Consider the following 23,697-nt stretch of genomic DNA (forward strand, 5'->3'; position numbering starts at 1 on the left):
TCACCCGAGATTATTATTTTTCTTTCAAAACACACTGCATGTACTCGGGTTTTGAACATTGTGTGAAAATGGACACCAAGCTTTATAAGGAAATTGTTCCAATTTTCATCTCGATAAGATTGCCCTACCCTTCCCCAACGTCTGTTTCTCTGCTGCTGAAACCGTCAGCTGTGTATTTAATATGTTATTTTGTCTTGCCACTGCATTCCAGGCCAGCCTCTAGTTTAAATGTATTTAATTGTTTTGATGGCTGCAAAATGATTGAAGTTCTGGTATCATTGAATTGTGGAATGATGGCCTGTGGTCACTTTTTTTTTTTTTGGTGACATAAATGTGCAGTTAGGTCTCAACTGCATGTGCATGGGAGGTAACTCCACGTTCCGGTGAGGACAGACAATTTAAAATAATGAGTTGTGTGGGGAATTCAACACAAAGCCACAAAAGAAGATGGTGGCTCAGGTTGACGCTTGAGAAGTAATAGACTCCTCAGAAACCTCGTAAACCATGGAAAAGTAAAATAAATGGAAACGTGGCTGGGCTACAGAAATGACTTTCAAAACAAAACTACCAACAATAATTAAGCTATCAAGAAAAGGATTTGGGATTGCTTTCTCAACGATAAAATTGCAAAGTTGAGAAATCGTGTTGTACTTTTATAGATCATTGTTGACGTGGTGTTTGGCAAGGCCAGGAGATAAATCCGTCAGGGAAGATGGAACTCTGGGATCTTTATTTCATTGCAGTCCTTTTATGCAATAGTTATACCCATCAGGAATTGGTATCTGCTACGAAACATATGCTGTTATCACAAAATGCTGGAGTAACTCAGCGGGTCAGGCAGCATCTAGGAGAGAAGGAATGGGTGATGTTTCGGGTCGAGCCCCTTCTTCAGACTGATCATCAGTCTGAAGAAGGGTCTCGACCCGAAACGTCACCCACTCCCTCTCTCCTAGATGCTGCCTGACCTGCTGAGTTACTCCAGCATTTTGTGATACCTTCGATTTGTACCAGCATCTGCAGTTATTTTCCTACAAAACATGCTGATTGGGTATTGGGTAGACTGATGAGACTGAAGGCTGATAAATCCCCAGGGCCTGATGGTCTACATCCCAGGGTCCTCAGGGAGGTGGCTCTAGAAATCGTGGACGCATTGGTGATCATTTTCTAATGTCCTTTAGATTCAGGATCAGTTTCTGTGGACTGGAGGGTAGCTAATGTTATCCCACTTTCCAAGAAAGGAGCGAGAGAGAAAACAGGGAATTACAGACCAGTTAGTCTGACTTCGGTGGTGGGAAAGATGCTGGAGTCAATTATTAAAGAAGTAATAACGGTGCATTTGGATAGCAGTAAAAGGATTGGTCCAAGTCAGCATGGATTTATGAAAGGGAAATCATGCTTGGCTAATCTTCTGGAATTTTTTGAGGATGTGACAAGTAAAATGGATGAAGGGTAGCCAGTGGATGTAGTGTATCTAGACTTTCAGAAAGTCTTTGATCAGGTCCCACACGGGAGATTGGTGACTAAAATTAGAGCACATGGTATTGGGGGTAGGGTGTTGATATGGATAGAAAATTGGTTGGCAGACAGGAAGCAAAGAATAGGAGTAAACGGGTCCTTTTCAGAATGGCAGGCAGTGGCGAGTGGAGTGCCGCAAGGCTCGGTGTTGGGGCCGCAACTGTTTACCATATATATTAATGATTTGGATGAAGGAATTAGAAGCAACACTAGCAAGTTTGCATATGACACAAAGCTGGGTGGCAGTGTAAACTGAAGAGGATGCTAGGAGGTTGCAGGGTGACTTGGACAGGTTGAGTGAGTGGTCAGATGCAGTATAATGTAGATAAATGTGAGGTTATCCACTTTGGCAACAAGAGCAAGGACAATAGACAATAGGTGCAGGAGGAGGCCATTCGGCCCTTCGAGCCAGCACTGGCATTCAATGTGATCATGGCTGATCATTCTCAATCAGTACCCCGTTCCTGCCTTCTCCCCATACCCCCTGACTCTGCTATCCTTAAGAGCTCTATCTAGCTCTCTCTTGAATGCATTCAGAGAATTGGCCTCCACTGCCTTCTGATGCAGAGAATCCATCAAGTGGATCTTCATCTCATCTGTCCACAAGACCTTTTTCCAGAACTGTGGTTGCTCATTTAAGTACCTCTTGGCAAACTGTAACTTGCCCATCCTATTTTTATGGCTAACCAGTGGTTTGCATCTTGCAGTGTAGCCTCTGTATTTCTGTTCATGAAGTCTTCTGCAGACAGTGGTCATGGACAAATCCACAGTTGACTCCTGAAGAGTGTTTCTGATCTGTCGGACAGGTGTTTGGGGATTTTTCTTTATTATAGAGAGAATTCTTCTGTCCTCTGCTGTGGAGGTCTCCTAGGCCTGCCAGTCCCTTGGCAATTAGTAAGCTCACCAGTGCTCTCTTTCTTCTTAATGATGTTCCAAACAGTTGATTTTGGTAAGCCTAATGTTTGGCTGATGTCTCTTAACAGTTTTATTCTTGTTTCTCAGTCTCATAATGGCTTCTTTGACTATCATTGAACACCTGTGAGGCCATGTGTCCCAAACATTATGGTGCCCTGAAATGGGGGGACTTTTTTTTAAACAGGCCCTTCGGCCCACCAAGTCCGCGCCGCCCAGCGATCCCCGCACACCCCGCACATTAACACTATCCTACACACTAGGGACAATTTTTACATATTACCCAGTCAATTAACCTACATACCTGTACGTCTTTGGAGTGTGGGAGGAAACCGAAGATCTCGGAGAAAACCCACGCAGGTCACGGGGAGAACGTACAAACTCCGTACAGACGGCGCCCGTAGTCAGGATCGAACCAGGGTCTCTGGCGCTGCATTCACTGTAAGGCAGCAACTCTACTGCTGCGTGTATAAACACAGCTGTAGTTACTACATGGTGAAACCAAAATGTATAAAAATGACCTTTATTAAAATCTGACAATGTGCACTATAAACACGTGTGATTTTTTTTCCTATTACAAATCTCAAATTGTGGAGTACAGAGGCAAATAAGTAAATGATGGGTCTTTGTCCCAAACATTATGGAGGGCACGGTATTTCAATGCTGTATCATTCAATCAAGGCCTCCTGCATCTAGCCTGCCCAACCCCTTAAGAATTTTGTACGTTTCTATAAGATCCCCCCTCAGTCTTCTAAATTCCAGCGAGTATAAGCCTAGTCTATCCAGTCTTTCTTCATATGAAAGACCTGCCATCCCAGGAATCAATCTGGTGAACCTTCTCTGTACTCCCTTTATGGCAAGAATGTCTTTCCTCAGATTAGGAGACCAAAACTGTACGCAATACTCCAGGTGTGGTCTCACCAATGCCCTGTACAACTGCAGCAGAACCTCCCTGCTCCTATACTCAAATCCCCTCGCTATGAATGCCAACATACCATTCGCTTTCTTCACTGCTTGCTGCATGCACCTGCATGCTTACTTTCAATCGAAGGTATTTATTCACAAAGTGCTGGAGTAACTCAGCAGGTCAGGCAGCATCTCGGGAGAGAAGGAATGGGTGATGTTTCGGGTCGAGACCCTTCTTCAATGACTACTTTCAATGACTGGTGTACCACAACACCCAGGTCTCGTTGCATCTCCCCTTTTCCTAATCGGCCACCATTCAGATAAGTCTGCTTTCCTGTTCTTGCCACCAAAGTGGATAACCTCTCATTTATCCACATTATATTGCATCTGCCATGCATTTGCCCACTCACCTAAGCTATCCAAGTCACCTTGCAGCCTCCTAGCATCCTCCTCACAGCTAACACAGCCCCCCCCAGCTTCGTGTCATCCGCAAACTTGGAGATGTTGCATTCAATTCCCTCGTCCAAATCATTAATATATATTGTAAATAGCTGGGGTCCCAGCACTGAGCCTTGCGATACCCCACTAGTCACTGCCTGCCATTCTGAAAAGGACCCGTTTATTCCTACTCTTTGCTTCCTGTCTGCCAGCCAGTTCTCTATCCACATCACTACTGAACCCACAATACCGTGTGCTTTAGGTTTGCATACTAATCTCTTATGTGGGACCTTGTCGAAAGCCTTCTGGAAGTCCAGATATAACACATCCACTGGTTCTCCCTTATCCACTCTACTAGTTACATCCTCGAAAAATTCTATAAGATTCGTCAGACATGATTTACCTTTCATAAATCCATGCTGACTTTCTCCAATGATTTCCAAATGTGCTGCTATCCCATCTTTAATAACTGACTCCAGCATTTTCCCCACTACTGATGTTAGACTAACTGGTCTGTAATTCCCCGTTTTCTCTCTCCCTCCCTTTTTGAAAAGTGGGGTTACATTAGCTACCCTCCAATCTAAAGAGTTTTGAAAAATTATCACTAATGCATCCACTATTTCTGGGGCTACCTCCTTAAGCACTCTGGGATGCAGCCTATCTGGCCCTGGGGATTTAGCGGCCTTTAATCCATTCAATTTACCTAACACCACTTCCCGACTAACCTGGATTTCATTCAGTTCCTCCATCTCATTTGACCCCCGGTCCCCTGCTATTTCTGGCAGATTATTTATGTCTTCCTTAGTGAAGACAGAACCAAAGTAGTTATTCAATCGGTCTGCCATCTCCTTGTTCCCCATGATCAATTCACCTGTTTCTGACTGCAAGGGACCTACATTTGTTGTAACTAATCTTTTTCTCTTCACATATCTATAAAAGCTTTTACAGTCAGTTTTTATGTTCCCTGCTAGTTTCCTTTCATAATCTATTTTCCCTTTCCTAATTAAGCCCTTTGTCCTCCTCTGCTGGACTCTGAATTTCTCCCAGTCCTCTGGTAGGCTGCTTTTTCTTGCTAATTTGTATGCTTCATCTTTTGTTTTGATACTATCCTTGATTTCCCTTGTTAGCCATGGATGCACTACCTTCCCTGGTTTATTCTTTTGCCAAACTGGGATGAACAATTGTTGTAGTTCATCCACGCGGTCTTTAAATGCCTTCCATTGCATATCCACCGTCAACCCTTTAAGAATCAATTGCCAGTCTATCTTGGCCAATTCACGTCTCATACCCTCAAAGTTACCTTTCTTTAAGTTCAGAACCGTTGTTTCTGAATTAACTATGTCACTCTCCATCCTAATGAAGAACTCAACCTTATTATGGTCACTTGCCCAAGGGGCCACGCACATCAAGACTGCTAACTAACCCTTCCTCATTACTCAATACCCAGTCTAGAATAGCCTGCTCTCTCGTTGGTTCCTCTACATGTTGGTTTAGAAAACTATCCCGCATACATTCCAAGAAATCCTCTTCCTCAGCACCTCTGCCAATTTGATTCACCCAATCTATATGTAGATTGAAGTCACCCATTATAACTGTTTTACCTTTGTTGCACGCATTTCTAATTTCCTGTTTGATGCCATCCCCAACTCTACTACTACTGTTAGGTGGCCTGTACACAACTCCCACTAGCGTTTTCTGCCCCTTAGTGTTTCGCAGCTCTACCCATATCGATTCCACATCCTCCAAGCTAATGTTCTTCCTTTCTATTGCGTTAATCTCCTCTCTAGCCAGCAACGCTACCCCACCTCCTTTTCCTTTCTGTCTATCCCTCCTGAATATTGAATATCCCTGGATGTTCAGCTCCCAGCCTTGGTTACCCTGGAGCCATGTCTCCGTAATCCCAACAATATAATCATTAATAACTATCTGCACATTCAACTCATCCACCTTATTCCGAATGCTCCTTGCATTGAGACACAAAGCCGTCAGGCTTGTTTTTACAACACTCTGACCCCTTATACAATTATGTTGAAAAGTGGCCCTTTTTGATTTTTGCCCTGGATTTGTCTGCCTGCCACTTTTACTTTTCACCTTGCTACCTGTTGCTTCTACCCTCATTTTACACCCCTCTGTCTCTCTGCTCATGCTCCCATCCCCCTGCCACGTTAGTTTAAATCCTCTCCTTTTCTCCCTCTCATTTTCTCTCTCCTTTTCTCTCTCTCCTTTTTCTCTCTCTCTCCTTTTCTCTCTCTCTCCTTTTCTCTCTCTCCTTTTCTCTCTCTCCTTTTCTCTCTCTCCTTTTCTCTCTCTCCTTTTCTCTCTCTCCTTTTCTCTCTCTTCTTTTCTCTCTCTCCTTTTCTCTCTCTCTCTTTCTCTCCCTCCTTTTCTCTCTCCCTCCTTTTTTCTCTCTCCTTTTTATTTTCTCTCTCTCTCTCCTTTCCTCACTCATTTTCTCTCTCTCTCTCCTTTTCTCTCTCTCTCTCTCCTTTTCTCTCTCTCTCTCCTTTTCTCTCTCTCTCTCCTTTTCTCTCTCTCCTTTTCCCTCTCCTTTTTCTCTCGTCTCTCTCGTCTTTCTATCTCTCGTCTTTCTATCTTGTCCTCTCTATCTCGTCTTCTCTCTATCTCGTCTTCTCTCTATCTCGTCTTCTCTCTATCTCGTCTTCTCTCTCTATCTCGTCTTCTCTCTCTCTCTTGTTTTCTCTCTCTCTCTTCTCTATCTCGCTCATCTCTCTCTCGTCTTCTCTCTATCTTGTCTTCTCTCTCTCTCGTCTTCTCTCTCTCTCTTTCTATCTCTCGTCTTTCTATTTCTCGTCTTTCTATTTCTCGTCTTTCTATTTCTCGTCTTCTCTCTATCTCGGCTTCTCTCTATCTCGGCTTCTCTCTATCTCGTCTTCTCTCTATCTCGTCTTCTCTCTATCTCGTCTTCTCTCTCTCTATCTCGTCTTCTCTCTCTCTATCTCGTCTTCTCTCTCTCTATCTCGTCTTCTCTCTCTCTATCTCGTCTTCTCTCTCTCTCTCTCTCTCGTCTTCTCTCTCTCTCTCGTCTTCTCTCTCTCTCTCGTCTTCCTCGCTCATCTCTCTCTCGTCTTCTCTCTCTCATCCCCTCTCTCTCTCATCCCCCCTCTCTCTCATCCCCTCTCTCTCTCATCCCCTCTCTCTCTCATCCCCTCTCTCTCTCATCCCCTCTCTCTCTCATCCCCTCTCTCTCTCATCCCCTCTCTCTCTCATCCCCTCTCTCTCTCATCCCCTCTCTCTCTCATCCCCTCTCTCTCTCATCCCCTCTCTCTCTCATCCCCTCTCTCTCTCATCCCCTCTCTCTCTCATCCCCTCTCTCTCTCATCCCCTCTCTCTCTCATTCTCTCTCTCTCTCTTGTCTTCTCTCTCGTTTTCTCTCGTCTTTTCTCTCTCTCGTTTTCTCAATTCAATTTCAATTTAAAATACTTTATTGGCATGATAAGATACATCATTATATTGCCAAAGTATAAAACATAACATACATATTTAAAATGCATGATTATAAAAACAAGTATACAATGCATGGGTCGATATGCCCCTGTACATATATATATATATATATATATAGATATATTCACGCAATACATTTATAGCCTTTTATCGATTGCTACTCGTTCTTGCAGTTGTAAACAGTACAGCAAGGTAGCACGTTTAGTAGGTCGATATTAATTTTCTTAGTGTCAATTTATGTATGAGTGTATGTGTACATGTTGGCCATTCACTGTCTCTCAGGTTGTGGCATGCTGTTACGTATTGAACGCCAAGATGTGCCGTATTTTCTTCGCCAAGGATTATTCTTAGTCTTGATATATCGTCTAGTTCTTTAAAATCTGGGGTCGCCAGACTGAGTTTTTCAAAATATATTTTTCTTATTTTATCGAATTTTTTACATTTTAAGAGGAAGTGCATCTCTGTTTCAACCTCATCTGTCAAGCAGTGACCGCATATTCTATTTTCTCTTGGTTGCCAAGATCTCTTCTGTCTTCCTTTTTCAACTGCCAAATGGTGGTCACTTAACCCGTACTTGGTGAGGGTCTGTCTCTGCTTTATGTCTCTAACAGTTGAGAAATAGTCTGCCAATTTATAATCTCCTTTTAGGGCACGGTAGCACTCTAGTCTGCTTTGGCTTTTAGTTACTTTATCCCAATGTTCCAAATAGATTTCTTTGCATTGTTTAATAATTTGGTTCACTCTAACTGGTGAGATTGGAAAGCAGTGTTGATCTGAGACTGGTCAAGATTTAACTGAGTAGGGTTAGTTAGTCTCAGTACCAACTGACACAGGGAGCTCTTTTCTGAGTTCCCCTGTTGGGTTTGGAGGGCTTTGAACTGGAGGGTGTCTGGGGGACTAGATTTAAGGTGATTCCAAAAATTTAGTGCTCGTTTGTGGATATTTATTATCAGTGGGTATCTACCTAATTCCGCCCTACATGCGTTTGTTGGTGTTTTCCTTTGGATGCGGAGGATGTTCCGACAAAACTCCGCATGTAGGGCCTCTGTCGTGTGCTTTTCCCATTTAGTATAGCTATGGTGACTGAGCGGACCCCATACTTCACCACCATAAAGCCCAATGGGCTGAATTACACTGTCAAATATTTTAAGCCAGATTTCAATTGGAATTTGGATGTTGTGGAATCTTCTTTTTATTGCATACAGAGCTCTTCGAGCTTTCTCTTTTAGTGCATTCACTGCCATGCTAAAGCTCCCTGATGCTGCAACAGTTAGACCAAGGTACGTGTAGCTCATAGTGTGTTCGATAATGATACCATTGAGAGTGAATTGGTATTTGTCTTCCTGACATCTGGGTCTTTTTTGAAAAATCATTGCGTACAGTTTTGGTCTCCTAATCTGAGGAAATACATTCTTGCCATAGAGGGAGTACAGAGAAGGTTCGCCAGATTGATTCCTGGGATGGCAGGACTTTCATATGGAGAAAGACTGGATAGACTCGGCTTGTACTCGCTGGAATTTAGAAGATTGAGGGGGGGTCTTATGGAAACTTACAAAATTCTTAAGGAGTTGGACAGGCTAGATGCAGGAAGATTGTTCCCGATGTTGGGGAAGTCCAGAACAAGGGGGTCACAGTTTAAGGATAAGGGGGAAGTCTTTTAGGACCGAGATGAGAAAGTTTTTTTTCAAACAGAGTGGTGAATCTGTGGAATTCTCTGCCACAGAAGGTAGTTGAGGCCAGTTCATTGGCTATATTTAAGAGGGAGTTAGATGTGGCCCTTGTGGCTAAAGGGATCGGGGGGTATGGAGAGAAGGAAGGTACAGGATACTGAGTTGGATGATCAGCCATGATCATATTGAATGGCGGTGCGTACAGGCTCAAAGGGCCGAATGGCCTACTCCTGCACCTATTTTCTATGATGTTGGTTTTCTTTAGATTTGCTGCCAGCTCCCAATGTTGGCAGTAATCATCGAGTAGCTCTAACTGTTGCTGCAGTCCCTGTTCTGTGGGAGACAACAAAACCAAGTCATCCGCATAAAGCAGGGATTTTACGTCTCTGTCCAGAAGACCTAAGCCCAGCGCTGTGCTCTGGTCCAACTTTACTGCCAAATGGTTTATATACACATTAAACGGTGTTGGGTTCAGATTGCAGCCTTACCGGACGCCTCTTCTCTGGGTGAAGAGATCAGTGCATTTGTCCCCAATTTTGACACCACATTTATTATTCAAATACATTGATTTAATAAGGTCATATACCTGTCCTCCTATACCACAATGGAGAAATTTGTAATATAGCCTTTCGTGCCAAATAGAGTCAAATGCTTTCTTAGTCAATAAAACAGGCAAATATTTTCCCATTTTTTGCTTGATGTATATGTTTTTCAATGAGAGTGTGAAGAGTATAGATATGGTCAGTGGTACAGTGTTTTGGGAGGAAGCCAATTTGGTTTTTACTGAGAATATTATATTTGCTAAGAAAATCCTGCATTCTGTTATTTATAATACTGCAGAATAACCTCCCTAGGCAACTACTGACACAGATGCCACGATAATTGTTTGGATCTGATTTGTTTCCACTCTTATAAATTGGTGAAATAAGCCCTTGACACCAAATATCGGGAAAATAACCTGAACATAATATGATGTTGAACAGCCTAAGCACTGTGTCCTGCATCTCCGGAGTGCTATACTTAAGCATTTAATTTTTAATGCTGTCTGGACCATAAGCTTTCTTTGAGTGGAGAGATTTTATTTTTGTGGCCAATTCTTCTGGAGTGATTGGGAAGTCGAGAGGGTTTTGATAGTCTTGAATTGTTGTTTCTAATGTTTGGAGTTTTTCTTTGATATGAGAGTAGTTTAAGTTTATTTTATTTATTGAAATGTCTTTATATAGATCTTCGAAATATGCCCTCCAGGTATCACCATCTTGAGTTGGTAATGCTTGTGGTTTTGTTGTGCCCAGGTTATTCCACATATCCGAGAATCTGTTTTGATTTATGGAGTTTTCAATTTCTTCAAGTCTTTTATGGGTTTTGTTTTGTGTTTTGTTCCTAATAGTGTGTTTATATCTTTTAAGGTTTTCATTATATCTAATATGTAAGTCTGAATTGTTTGGTTGGCGGTGTTTTTGATTCGATATTTTCCTCAGATTTCTTCTGACACTTTTACACTCGTAGTCAAACCATTTTTCATGGTTATGTTTTTTGATGATTTTTTTCTTCTGTTTCATAAGGTCAGCTTTGATAGCTGCCTTGTGAAAAATCATATTAATGTCATTTATGGCCATCTTTACTCTTTTCTCTCTCCTTTTCTTTCTCCCTCTTTCTTTCTCTCTCGTTTTCTGTCTCTCTCGCTCTCTTGATTTCGCTCTCTCCTTTTCTCTCTCTCGCTCTCTCCTTTTCTTTCCCTCGTTCTCTCACTCTCTCCTTTTCTCGCTTTCTCGTTTGCTCTCTTGCTCTCTCGTTCGCTCTCTCGTTCTCTCTCTCTTGCTCTTGTTTTCTCGTTTTCTCTCGCTCTCTCGTTTTCTCTCTCTCGCTCTCGTTTTCTCACTTGCTCTCGTTTTCTCTCTCGTTCTCTCGTTTTCTCTCGCTCTCTCGTTTTCTCTCGCTCTCTCGTTTTCTCTCTCGCTCTCTCCTTTTCTCTCTCGCTCTCTCCTTTTCTCTCGCTCTCTCCTTTTCTCTTTCTCTCTCTCTCGTTTTCTCTCTTGCTCTCTCGTTTTCTCTCTCTCTCTCTCTTTCTCTTTCTCTTTTTTTCTCTCTTTCTCTCTCTCTCCTTTTCTCCTTTTCTCTCTGGCTCGTTCTCTCCTTTTCTCTCTGGCTCGTTCTCTCCTTTTCTCTGTCACTCTCGTTTTCTCTCTGGCTCTCTCGTTTTCTCTCTGACTCACTCTCTCGTTTTCTCTCTGACTCACTCTCTCGTTTTCTCTCTGGCTCACTCTCTCGTTTTCTCTCTGGCTCTCGTTTTCTCTCTGACTCACTCTCTCGTTTTCTCTCTGGCTCACTCTCTCGTTTTCTCTCTGGCTCTCGTTTTCTCTCTGACTCACTCTCTCGTTTTCTCTCTGGCTCTCGTTTTCTCTCTGGCTCACTCTCTCGTTTTCTCTCTGGCTCTCGTTTTCTCTCTGACTCACTCTCTCGTTTTCTCTCTGACTCACTCTCTCGTTTTCTCTCTGGCTCTCGTTTTCGCTCTGACTCACTCTCGTTTTCTCTCTGACTCACTCTCTTGTTTTCTCTCTCTCTCTCTCTCGCTGTCCTGTTTTCTCTCTGGCTCACTCTCTCATTTTCTCTCTCTCTCCCACATGCAGTTCTGAATCGTTCTCCTTAAAGCTGGCGATTGCGCTGGGCAGGAGGGTTCATTGGTGGAGTTGAGTGTTGCATCAGTTGCATGTCACTTCCAAAGCATGGTACGGCTGTCCAATGCTCCATTCTGCTCCAGCAAGATTGCTGAACGTAACGATGGGACCAAGTCCTCTTGCAACTGTGGTATTAATTTTGTTCTTTTATTTTTTTTTCCAAAGACAACAACGGCAGACCAGCTACTAGAATTTTTCAGCCAAGTGGGTGAGGTGAAGTTTGTACGTATGGCGGGAGATGAGACACAGCCGACCCGATTTGCCTTTGTGGAATTTGCCGAGCAGCCTTCAGTGCTACGAGCCTTAGCCTTCAATGGAGCCATGTTTGGGGACAGGCCATTAAAGTAGGTTTTTATTTGTTTAGAAATTGGCCATTACATGAAGGGCTTTCATGTTGAATTTTACCCCAGAATTTGCTATTACATATCAGGAGTCGTGTGTTTAATTGTCGTGTACCAAACTCAGAAGTATAAAATTCCTACCTGCAGCAGTATAACAGGCCTGTAAACTCATAACATAATGAACCAAAAATGCAATGAAATAAAAACCAGTTATTGTAAAAAGCCCAAAGTCTTAAGTACAACCAAGATAGTTCATTTTGTTTGTGTTTGTAGCGTTCTGGTAGATGGTTATTGGTGGGGGGGGTGGGGAGGGGGGCTGTTCTTGAACCTGGTGGTCACAGATTTCTGACTGCTGTGCCTCCTTCCCAATGGCAGGAGTGTAATGAGAGTGTGGCCAGGGTAATGTTGGTTCTTGATGACGCTGGCTGACTTTTTGATGCAGCATCTCCTTTAGACCTCTGATGGCGGGAAGTAATTTGTAAACATTTATAGAGAAATAGCAAAAAAAAATAAGAGTCATCCATAATTTTTTTTTCTATTCGCGAAGTCCGTCCCCTTTGGTCGATTAATGAGCTGTTGATTAAATACTGCTGTTTAATTTGCAACAAAAAAAAATGGACGTCCACTGTTTATAGAAGGTTTTCTTGAATTGTGACTCTGTGACAGTTCAGGCGGTGGGAGAGAGGAGGATGATGGCAAAGATAACATCGCTGCTGGACAACGACTCCCACCCCATGCAGGACACTGTCACTGCACTGAGTAGCTCCTTCAGTGACAGACTCCTTCACCCCAAGTGTGTGAAGGAGAGATATAGGAGGTCCTTCCTTCCCTGCTGCTGTGAGACTGCACAACCAGCACTGCTCCCAGCAGACCAGTCAACAATAACAGTAAAGGAATACACAGTACACTGATGACAATCTATCCTTGTCTTTATTTTTATTTATAATGAGTGTCTCTTGCTATCCACTTTGCTGCTGTAACTGCAAATTTCCCCAGTGTGGGACAAATAAAGGAATATATTATTATTATTAAAATATTGCTATTTGTGGACAGCACAATCCCATGACTACAATTGAGAGACGTTAATCTGCTTTGGAATTTTCTTGCTTTTACACATCAATGTTAGCCAAGACAGTGGACAAGGTTACTATTAATTTTCCAATGTTGGGGCACTGAATCCACCCAAAGGGGCAAACTAAATGTTGATGTGTCATTTTACATTGAAGATGTCATTACTGTTAAGCACAGCACTCTCTTGATTTTATACTAGAGTTGAACTTGACCTACAAGCCCCAATTTAAATGGGCGATCCTGTACTCCGTATAACAGCCTTGCGCGGCATAATATACAGTGCCCTCCATAATGTTTGGGACAAAGACCCATCATTTATTTATTTGCCTCTGTACTCCACAATTTGAGATTTTGTTATAGAAAAAAATCACATGTGGTTAAAGTGCACATTGTCAGATTTTAATAAAGGCCATTTTTATACATTTTGGTTTCACCGTGTAGAAATTACAGCTGTGTTTATACATAGTTCATAATGTTTGGGACACAGCAATGTCATGTAAATGAAAGTAGTCGTGTTTAGTATTTTAAGAAAATAACTGCAGATGCTGGTACAAATCGAAGGCATTTATTTCACAAAATGCTGGAGTAACTCAGCATGTCAGGCAGCATCTCAGGAGAGAAGGAATGGGTGACATTTCGGGTCGAGACCCTTCTATTTTGTTGCATATCCTTTGCATGCAATGACTGCTTGCAGTCTGCGATTCATGGGCATCACCAGTTGCTGGGTGTCTTCTCTGGTGATGCTCTGCCAGGCCTGTATTGCAGCCATCTTTAGCTTGTTTTGGGGGCTAGTCCCCTTCATTTTTCTCTTCAGCATATAAAAGGCATGCTCAGTTGGGTTCAGATCATTCAAGAATTGACCATTTTTTAGCTTTGAAAAACTCCTTTGTTGCTTTAGCAGTATGTTTGGGATCATTGTCTTGCTGTAGAACGAACTGCCGGCCAATGAGTTTTGAGGCATTTGTTTGAATTTGAGCAGATAGGATGTGTCTGTACACTTCAGAATTCATTATGCTACTACCATCAGCAGTTGTATCATCAATGAAGATAAGTGAGCCAGTACCTTCAGCAGCCATACATGCCCAGGCCATAACACCCCCACCACCGTGTTTCACAGATGAGGTGGTATGCTTTGGATCTTGGGCAGTTCCTTCTCTCCTCCATCTTTGTTCTTGCCATCACTCTGATATAAGTTAATCTTCTTCTCATCTGTCTACAAGACCTTTTTCCAGAACTGTGGTTGCTCTTTTAAGTACTTCTTGGCAAACTGTAACCTGGCCATCCTATTTTTGCGGCTAACCAGTGGTTTGCAACTTGCAGTGTAGCCTCTGCATTTCTGTTCATGAAGTCTTCAGCGGACAGTGGTCATTGACAAATCCACACCTAACTCCTGAAGAGTGTTTCTGATCTGTTGGACAGGTGTTTGGGGATTTTTCTTTATTATAGAGAGAATTCTTCTGTCATCAGCTGTGGAGGTCTTCCTAGGCCTGCCAGTCCCATTGCGATTAGTAAGCTCACCAGTGCTCTCTTTCTTCTTAATGATGTTCCAAACAGTTGATTTTGGTAAGCCTAAGGTTTGGCTGATGTCTAACAGGTTTATTCATGTTTCTCAGTCTCATAATGGCTTCTTTGACTTTCATTGGCACAACTTTGGTCCTCATGTTGATAAACAGCAATAAGAGTTTGCAAAGATGATGGAAAGACTGGAGGAAAGACTATGTGCTGAGAGCTCTCTTATACCTGCATTAAGGAGGCATTTAAACACACCTGAGCAATTGTGAACACCTGTGAAGCCATGTGTCCCAAACATTATGGTGCCCTGAAATGGGGGGGGGCTAATGTATAAAACACAGCTGTAATTTCTACATGGTGAAACCAAAATGTATAAAAATACCCTTTAATGAAATCTGACAATGTGCATTTTAACTGCATGTGATTTTTTATCTATTTCAAATCTCAAATTGTTGAGTACAGAGGCAAATAAATAAATGATGGGTTTTTGTCCCAAACATTATGGTAACTTCTTGTCCAAAAATGGACGTTGAAATGGAACAGCAGGCCAAGCGACTGCATTGGAAAAATTTTGACGACATTAATTTTGGGCCTTAGCTCTGGCCAAATAAATATTCCAACCTTTTATGGTAACGATTATATGTTCAGTGAATATTATGAATTGACGTGGGAGCCTATGACTCTATGACTTGAGAATTCTGGACTGGACATTGATTGTGTTGTATTCCTGGCTGATGTTTGTCCATATAAATGACTTTGTCACCTCCAACGGGATTCCGCTACTGGCCATCTCCTCCCCTTTCTGCTTTCCGCAGACACTGTTCCCTCCCTGGTCCACTCGTCCCTTCCTACCCAAACCACCCCCTCCCCAGGCACTTTCCCCTGCAACCGCAGGAGATGCTACACCTGTCCCATTACCTCCCCCCTCGACTCCATCCAAGACCCAAACCGTCTTTCCAGGTGAGACAGGTTCACCTGCACCTCCTCCAACCTCATCTACTGTATCCGCTATTCCAGGTGTCTACTTCTTTAGATCGGCGAGACCAAACGCAGGCTCAGCGATCGTTTCGCTCAACACCTTTGCTCAGTCCACCTTAACCAACCTGCACTTCAATTCCCCCTCCCACTCCCAGTCTGACCTTTCTGTCATGGGCCTCCTCCATTGTCATAGTGAGGCCTACCGCAAATTGGAGGAACAGCATCTCATATTTCGCTTGGGCAGCTTGCACGCCAGCGGTATGAACATTGATTTCTCCAACTTCAGATAGTTCCTCTGTCCTTCCCTTTCCCCTCCCCCTTCCCAGTTCTCCTACTATCTTCCTGTTTCCCACTACATCCTATCTTTGTCCCGCCCATTTCCCTGACATCAGTCTGAAGAAGGGTCTCGACCCGAAACATCACCCATTCCTTCTCTCCTGAGATGCTGCCTGACCCGCTGAGTTACTCCAGCGTTTTGTGATACCTTCGATTTGAACCAGCATCTGCAGTTATTTTCCAACACACTTGTTGCAGATTGTCAATACATTCAAAATGAAAGTTAGCCCCCACTCTTTATCTGCTGTGGAGAAGAGTCCTGTTTTGAATCAGAAAAGGTGTCCAAAAATTCAGGTGCTTTTTTTGTGAAGAACTTGCATTTTCATATTTGTGATTAATTTTATTTGCTTTGTTTGCTTTGTATTTTAATGCAGTTATTTGTATATTCGTAATTCAGAATCAACCATTCTAATAATGCGATCGTGAAGCCTCCAGAGATGACGCCACAAGCTGCCGCAAAAGAGCTGGAAGAAGTGATGAAGAGAGTGAGAGAAGCGCAGTCCTTTATATCAGCAGTTATTGAACCAGGTAGAGTACGTTGCAATGTGAAGAAGTAGGTCTCAGATTTCCATGCTTGGGACATGAAATTAAACATTTTATGCACAAGTTTAGTTTAGAGGTACAGCGCGGAAACAGGCCCCTTCGGCCCACCAAGTCCACGCTGACCAGCGGCCCCCGCGCACTAACACTCTCCTAGTTTAGTTTAGTTTAGAGATACAGCACGGAAACAGGCCCCTTCAGCCCACCAGGTCCACGCTGACCAGCGGCCCCCGCGCACTAACACTCTCCTAGTTTAGTTTAGTTTAGAGATACAGCACGGAAACAGGCCCCTTCAGCCCACCAGGTCCACGCCGACCAGCGGCCCCCGCGCACTAACACTCTCCTAGTTTAGTTCAGTTTAGAGATACAGCACGGAAACAGGCCCCTTCAGCCCACCAGGTCCACGCCGACCAGCGGCCCCCGCGCACTAACACTCTCCTAGTTTAGTTTAGTTTAGAGATACAGCACGGAAACAGGCCCCTTCAGCCCACCAGGTCCACGCCGACCAGCGGCCCCCGCGCACTAACACTCTCCTAGTTTAGTTTAGTTTAGAGATACAGCACGGAAACAGGCCCCTTCAGCCCACCAGGTCCACGCCGACCAGCGGCCCCCGCGCACTAACACTCTCCTAGTTTAGTTCAGTTTAGAGATACAGCACGGAAACAGGTCCCTTCAGCCCACCAGGTCCACGCCGACCAGCGGCCCCCGCGCACTAACACTCTCCTAGTTTAGTTTAGTTTAGAGATACAGCACGGAAACAGGCCCCTTCAGCCCACCAGGTCCACGCCGACCAGCGGCCCCCGCGCACTAACACTATCCTAGTTTAGTTTAGTTTAGAGACACAGCGCGGAAACAGGCCCCTTCGGCCCACCGAGTCCACACTGACCAGCGGTCCCCGCACACTAACACTATCCTAGTTTAGATTAGAGATCCAGCGCGGAAACAAGCCCCTTCGGCCCACCGAGTCCGCGCCAACCAGCGGCCCCCGCGCACTAACACTATCCTACTTTAGTTTAGTTTAGTTTCGAGATACAGCGCGGAAACAGGCCCTTTTGGGTCCGCGCCGACCAGCGATCCCCGCACATTAACATTCTTCTATACCCACTACGGACAATTTTTACATTTACCAAGCCAATTAACCTACATACCTGAACGTCTTTTGAATGTGGGAGGAAACAGAAGATCTCGGAGAAAACCCACGCAGGTCACGGGGAGAACGTACAAACTCCGTACAGGCGGCACCCGTAGTCGGGATCGAACCCGGATCTCTGGCGCTGCATTTGCTGTAAGGCAGCAACTCTACCGCTGTGCCACCATGCCGCCCAGTTACTAGGGAGCCCCGACGTTCCCCCTCTCTCTCTCTATCCCTCCCCCACCCAAGTCGCACTAACTTCTCAATTTTCACCCTACAAACAGCTTAGTTTCCTTTATCATCGTTACTTTTTTTGCATATCTTTCATTCATTGTTCTTTATCTCTCTACATCACCGTCTATATCTCTCGTTTCCCTTATCCCCAACCAGTCTGAAGAAGGGTATCGCCCCGAAACGTCACCTATTCCCTCTCTCCAGAGATGCTGCCTGTCCCGCTGAGTTACTCCATCCTTTTGTGTCCATCTTCAGTTTAAACCAGCATCTGCAGTTCCTTCTTACAAATTTAGATTTGCCAGTTTCTTTGCTGACTGTATGACCCGAGTACCTACCACTCATGTTGAAATCTCCTTGTTCCAGTGGCGGAAAAGGAAAGCGTTGACACGACCAGAAGATCCCGATCCTATTCCCGATCACGAAAGAAAAGATCACGCTCCAGTTCGAAACAAAGGTGGGGTATTAAAACAAGCATAGCTCCAATCTAGCTTTGTAAACTCTAAAGGATTTCATGTTTCACTAGGTATTTTGTGATCTGCATGAAAAGGTTTGCTAAAGACAGAAGTCGTCTGTTGAAGCGGATAGCTTCTAAAGCCTTTAGCACGGAAACCACGAAAACGAAGACCACGTTTGATTTCTGCGTGACAGTCACTCTGCCAACTTGCTTTCTTATTAACACATCTTCCACTGTGCCACATTTTGTTAAGTCAACCGCTTCTCAATGTTATGGTAAAATACAAGGCCGCAGACATATTTTAATTGTTGATAAGCACTATCTATTAACACGTGAAATATGGGACATAAGTAAAAAATTGCCATTCTTAAGCCACGTAAAAGTAATACGAAATCAGAAATTTATGGTTATTGCAATGCTGGTTTTCGAGACAGGATTGTAAGGAAACAAAAGAAAAATGCCCTCTGGTGCAGTTCCACTAAATACACTGGTGCAGTTCCACTAAATATGGCCTACAAAGAAGGAAATCAATTTTTTTGTTGACTAAACATAGATATATCTTAGTATAATTCCACCTTTGAGACGGTGTTGGTTTTTGTTTAGTAAAGCATTTGTAATTACGCAATAAGATTCAGCTCCAATGCTTATTGGCATCTTTTGTGGCGCCATCTTCATGAAGTTGAAGGGAAGCTGATCGGCGCCGAGCAAAACGATGCCGACCACAATCCCAGCAGTCGTCTTGTGAATTCAGAGTGATGGAATAGGGGGCTTAATGAACTTCAAAAGTGTGTTCAAAATTATTATTATCAGGGTAACAGTGCTTACAACTTTTTTTTTCCATATTCACGAGCTGGCTAAACCCTAAATCAGCCAGAGTTCTGTTTAATCTTTTCATAGTTGGAGCACAAACCTTCGGATCCATCATTCATTCTTAATACTTACGTCCACGTGTTGATTTATTCTGAGGGACAATCAATGGTTATATGATGGATTGGAAGAAGGCCATTCAGCCCATCGAGTATGTACCTGCCTGCTGATTGCAAAATTCCCTCAGACCCAATCCCTCACTCTTTCCCATTCCCCAGTACATTATTTTCCTTCAGATGCCTGTCCAATATACTTTTTAAAGCCCTGACTGACTCTGTTTGAACCATTCTTTATAGGCGGTGTGTTCCAAATCATAATTATGCCAACAAGAAATAATTTTCTTCAAATTCCCCTTTTATCTTTTGCCGAAATTTTCAAATCCGTGTCCTTGGTCTTTCAGTTCATGGGAATAACTTTCCTCTGTTTATTCATCTAAACCAGTCACGATCTCTTACAATACTCAACCTTGTTTTGCCCCAAGAAGAATAGGCCCAACTTCTGACTTGCAGAAACCCCTCGTCTATGGGGCATTTATATAGATAATAGGTGCAGGAGGAGGCCTTTCGGCCCTTTGAGCCAACACCGCCATTCAATGTGATCATGGCTGATCATCTACAATCTGTACCCCGTTCCTGCCTTCTCCCCATACCCCCTGACTCCGCCATCTTTAAGAGCTCTATCTAGCTCTCTCTTGAAAGCTGGAAAAGACATTGAATTTAAATATGTACATTATTGCTCTTTTCAATAAGTCCATATTAAATACCTCTAATTGGTTATATATATTCAACATGCTTAAAGTTTCCTATTATTTTTATTGTGTTCAATTGTTTTTGTAGGTTGATTATACGAGATAGGGAATCATTGGTATCACAAAAAGCTGGAGTAACTCAGCAGGTTAGGCAGCATCTAGGAGAGAGGGAATGGGTGACGTTTCGGGTCGAGACCCTTCTTCAGACTGAACATATGAGATAGGGAATCATTGAGTCAGTCTAAAGCAAAGTATTAAGCTAGGCAGAGAAAGATTGTGAAATGGCATAATCAATTAGGACACGAGTCCCCAGTTACCATGTCGCATATTGTTTCCCACAGTAACTCTCTTCAGTACAATACTTATCTTTGCACACTAAACCCTAAATCAAACAACCAGCTTGAAGAAATAGATTCCCTCCTGAAAACTGATTGCTGTGATATTTCACAACTTGCTTTCCATATTGTTTTGTTTACTTTGTACCTATCATTTCAGTAGACTTAGTGCTGATGACAATGAGGGAAAAAGTTCCTTCCTAGTCCCTGAACAAAGCTCGACGATATTTTAAAAATGAGTACTGCCTAATATTTTTCATTGACTGTTCTGTGATGAAACCCTGAATGAAGGTTTGCATTAACAAGATTTAAAAAAAAGAGTTAAAAAAAAAAAAAATCTGTTTTATGCAGCATACCTCTAATTGGTAAATAATAAATTAGCCTGCCATTTTGTGGTATTTTCTTTCCCCTAACTGCAGCTGGAAGTAACTTGCTGAAACATGATACTCAGTGAGTACGATGGCGTTTTGCAGGCTACCTCCATGAACTCAGAATGGCTGATCTGATGATACATGTGAGAGGAATTACAGGTTGTTGCTTGTCTATTTTTTTTCAAGATCTTGAATTAGCCACAGTAAGCGTGAGATAACTGAACTGTTTGAAACTTACTTCCAAGTTCCTTTGATAGTAATTGCTTTTTAAAAAATGGAAGAAAAAAAAATGGGCTTAAAATAACAGAGAAATTCACAGAGAGATTGTAGGAGAGACTCTGGTGTAAGTAACAAAAATAAATGAAAATTACATTTGTAAATATTAATGGAACAATGGCAAGCTATTGAATGTGGAATTGTCCCAGAAAATTATTACTATTGATTTAAATTTTATGAGTACAAGAATGAAAAAAGGTGTTCATGAAATGTGCTGATTTTTTTCACTACACGTGTCTTGTCTTTTGGTGTGGGCTGGCTTTATTTGAAAGGGGGGGGGGGGAGAATGATGGTTTGATTTGAACTGTAGAGTTTCCTTAGTATCTTCTACCACTTAAGTTCTTTTTCAAAAAGTCACGACTGTGTGACTAGTTGAGCGGTCGGTGGCTGCATGTAATGCATAGCAAGGTTGCAGATTTTCCATGGAAGGATAAAAATGTTTGCTCTGTTTGTCTGTCTGTCTGTCTCTCTGGCTTCCTATGAACTTGACCACCCGATGGTCTCCCACGCTTCTCAATGCCGCCCAAAAAACGTTATTGATCTCCAATGCCAAAATATGTTGATCGGTATTCTCTTGAGACGTTCATGACATTATTGCCTGTCTTTAACTGCATTCAGAATTGAGACCCAATGTCATACAGTGTATGCCGCTAAGTGTCTGGCAAATTTTGACCTCTGAAGGGCACTAGAGGAAGAAATTGTCATTTCCACAACCTGGTGGAGTTGGACTTGGCAAACCGTATCAGGTTTGTTCTGAAACATCTCCTGGAGCTGGGGAACTGTGACCGACCACGATTTGCATTCTTCTCGAAGACCAAAGTGAGATTGAGATCAAATATGCACTCATTACTCTGGCAATGGCCACATCTGGAATGCGAGGTGGCACCATGTCACCACAATAACGTCCGAAATGACTGCCAAAAGGGTTCCCTTAGCTGCAGAACCCGGACCTGCATTTGCATTTATCCCTCTTTATACTGTGGAGATGTTCAATGGCACCCATGATTTATTTATTTTCTTCTATTGCTCCACGACAATGTAAATGTACCGTGAGGGTTGGTTAGTAATGCTTCTAATTTATCATCTGCATGAATCAAAGTTGCTCTGCAAATAGATTTATCATTATAAACAGTATAAGAAAATTATTTCATTAACACCCGTGCTAAGTCATGGTCCTTGTTCAGAAAACATACCCAATGTATTAAGTGGTACCAGTAAAGACTAATCATTTGCAATAGTTGAAATATCTCTTGAGTAAACAAAAGAAAAAATAACGCGTGAGACCGCCACACAAAATCTGAAATTGTGTAATATTGTTGACGATGGTTGAAACTCATTTTTTAAACTTTTTAATGTTCCAGGCAACATTTTGCACCATCTCTAACAGTTTGCCAATAAGCACTAACTTTACAATTATGATACAGAACAAGATAAGTTAAAGGTGTTAAATCACAAGTCCTTAGCCTGATTTTTGGTTGAATAAGAACACGCTGTGTTTGAAAATCCTGTGAATTAGGTGATAGTTTAGTGAAGAATCGGCGAAGGAGTGAATTCCCACTCTTCGAGCTGGCATCTTCAACCATTATGACCAGGCGTTTTATGTCTTTGTTTTTCACCACTCTCCACTGGTTCAGCTGCTGGGCAGTGTGGAATACTGTCCTGAGGATGGTCTCCGGACCGGATTGCAAGGGAGAGCACGGGGAAGACTTTGGGAGCTTTATGGAGATGGGGATGGATGGAGAGAAAATGTGGATGGGGAAGAGCGGAATGAGAGTGGGGTGAGGGGTGTGTTCACAGTTGAGAGAAGGAAGGAAAGGTCCAAGTGTCAGGATGCCTGAGAAAGTGGGGAGGAGTGGGGGGGGGGGGATGTGGATGATGGGGAGGGTGGGGAAGGTGGAAGAGTTCACTGTAGGAAAGGATCACAAAAAGCTGGAGTAACTCAGCAGGTCAGGCAGCATCTAGGAGAGTGGGAATGGGTGACGTTGCGGGTCGAGACCCTTCTTCAGACTGATGAATCAGTCCGAAGAAGGGTCTCGACCCGAAACGTCACCCATTCCCTCTCTCCTAGATACTGCCTGACCTGCTGAGTTACTCCAGCTTTTTGTGATACCTTCGATTTGTACCAGCACCTGCAGTTATTTTCCTACACTGTAGGAAAGGAGATTTCTGGACTGGGAGGATTGAGGTTGAGTAGGGTCTGGAGGCGGGTAGATGGAAGGTCAGGAGGAGAGGAGGAGGCTATGGGCAGGGCCATCTCTTCCTGAACCCATCCGTGTGTAAACCTGGGTAACTATTTTACAAGTCTGCCTTCGTGTTAACGTCCTCGCAACTGAGCCTGTGGTCCAGTCATCTTGGGTTCGTTGCACAAGGCCGAGACTTTAATCTATCTTACCTCAGTGGCAGCCGATTTCACAGACCAATAACGTCCATATCTCAGTATGAAGTTCAAGACTTGGAACCTTGCTGTTCATCAGTTGGCAGATGAAGACGCAATCGAGGTCTGCTGGAATTATAATTGGGAGGCTTGGATGGAATTTAATAATTAACTGAGTAAGACGTAGTGAAAACTAAATAATGCTAACATCAATTGCCATATATTAAGTTGTGTATAAAATACGACCCATTTGCAAAGAACATTTTCAGAATAAGTTTTTAAATTTTTTTTTAAAGGCACACAAGAAATTGGCACCATTTTGTAGTATGTCAATTTTTGTCCTGTTGCAACACCCCTAAAGATTTTCACTTAACCCAATAATAGACTTTCAATTCTTGAACCTTAATATTATTATTCCACTGAAACAGTATTCACATTTACTCATTGACATATCACAATTTGCACATTGTAAATAAGTGCCCAACACACACACACACACACACATAACCTCTTAACTTTGTTCAGAATTTGCAGCATACAAAAAAAC

General features: G+C 43.0%; 1 protein-coding gene across 6 annotated transcripts in view; it reads left to right on the forward strand.

Moving 5' to 3' along the window:
* The window catches only part of LOC144592203 (uncharacterized), a 77,203-nt gene that overhangs the window by 25,404 nt on the left and 28,102 nt on the right, over window positions 1-23,697 (forward strand). For all 6 annotated transcript variants that reach the window (XM_078396710.1, XM_078396711.1, XM_078396712.1 and 3 more), the window contains 3 exons: window positions 11,747-11,925; window positions 16,217-16,347; window positions 18,089-18,179. In XM_078396710.1, the coding sequence (XP_078252836.1) occupies window positions 11,747-11,925; window positions 16,217-16,347; window positions 18,089-18,179 (401 nt within the window). The remainder of the gene's footprint in view (window positions 1-11,746; window positions 11,926-16,216; window positions 16,348-18,088; window positions 18,180-23,697) is intronic.

The sequence above is a fragment of the Rhinoraja longicauda genome, chromosome 3, assembly GCF_053455715.1.
Source record: "Rhinoraja longicauda isolate Sanriku21f chromosome 3, sRhiLon1.1, whole genome shotgun sequence".
NCBI lineage: Eukaryota > Metazoa > Chordata > Chondrichthyes > Rajiformes > Arhynchobatidae > Rhinoraja > Rhinoraja longicauda.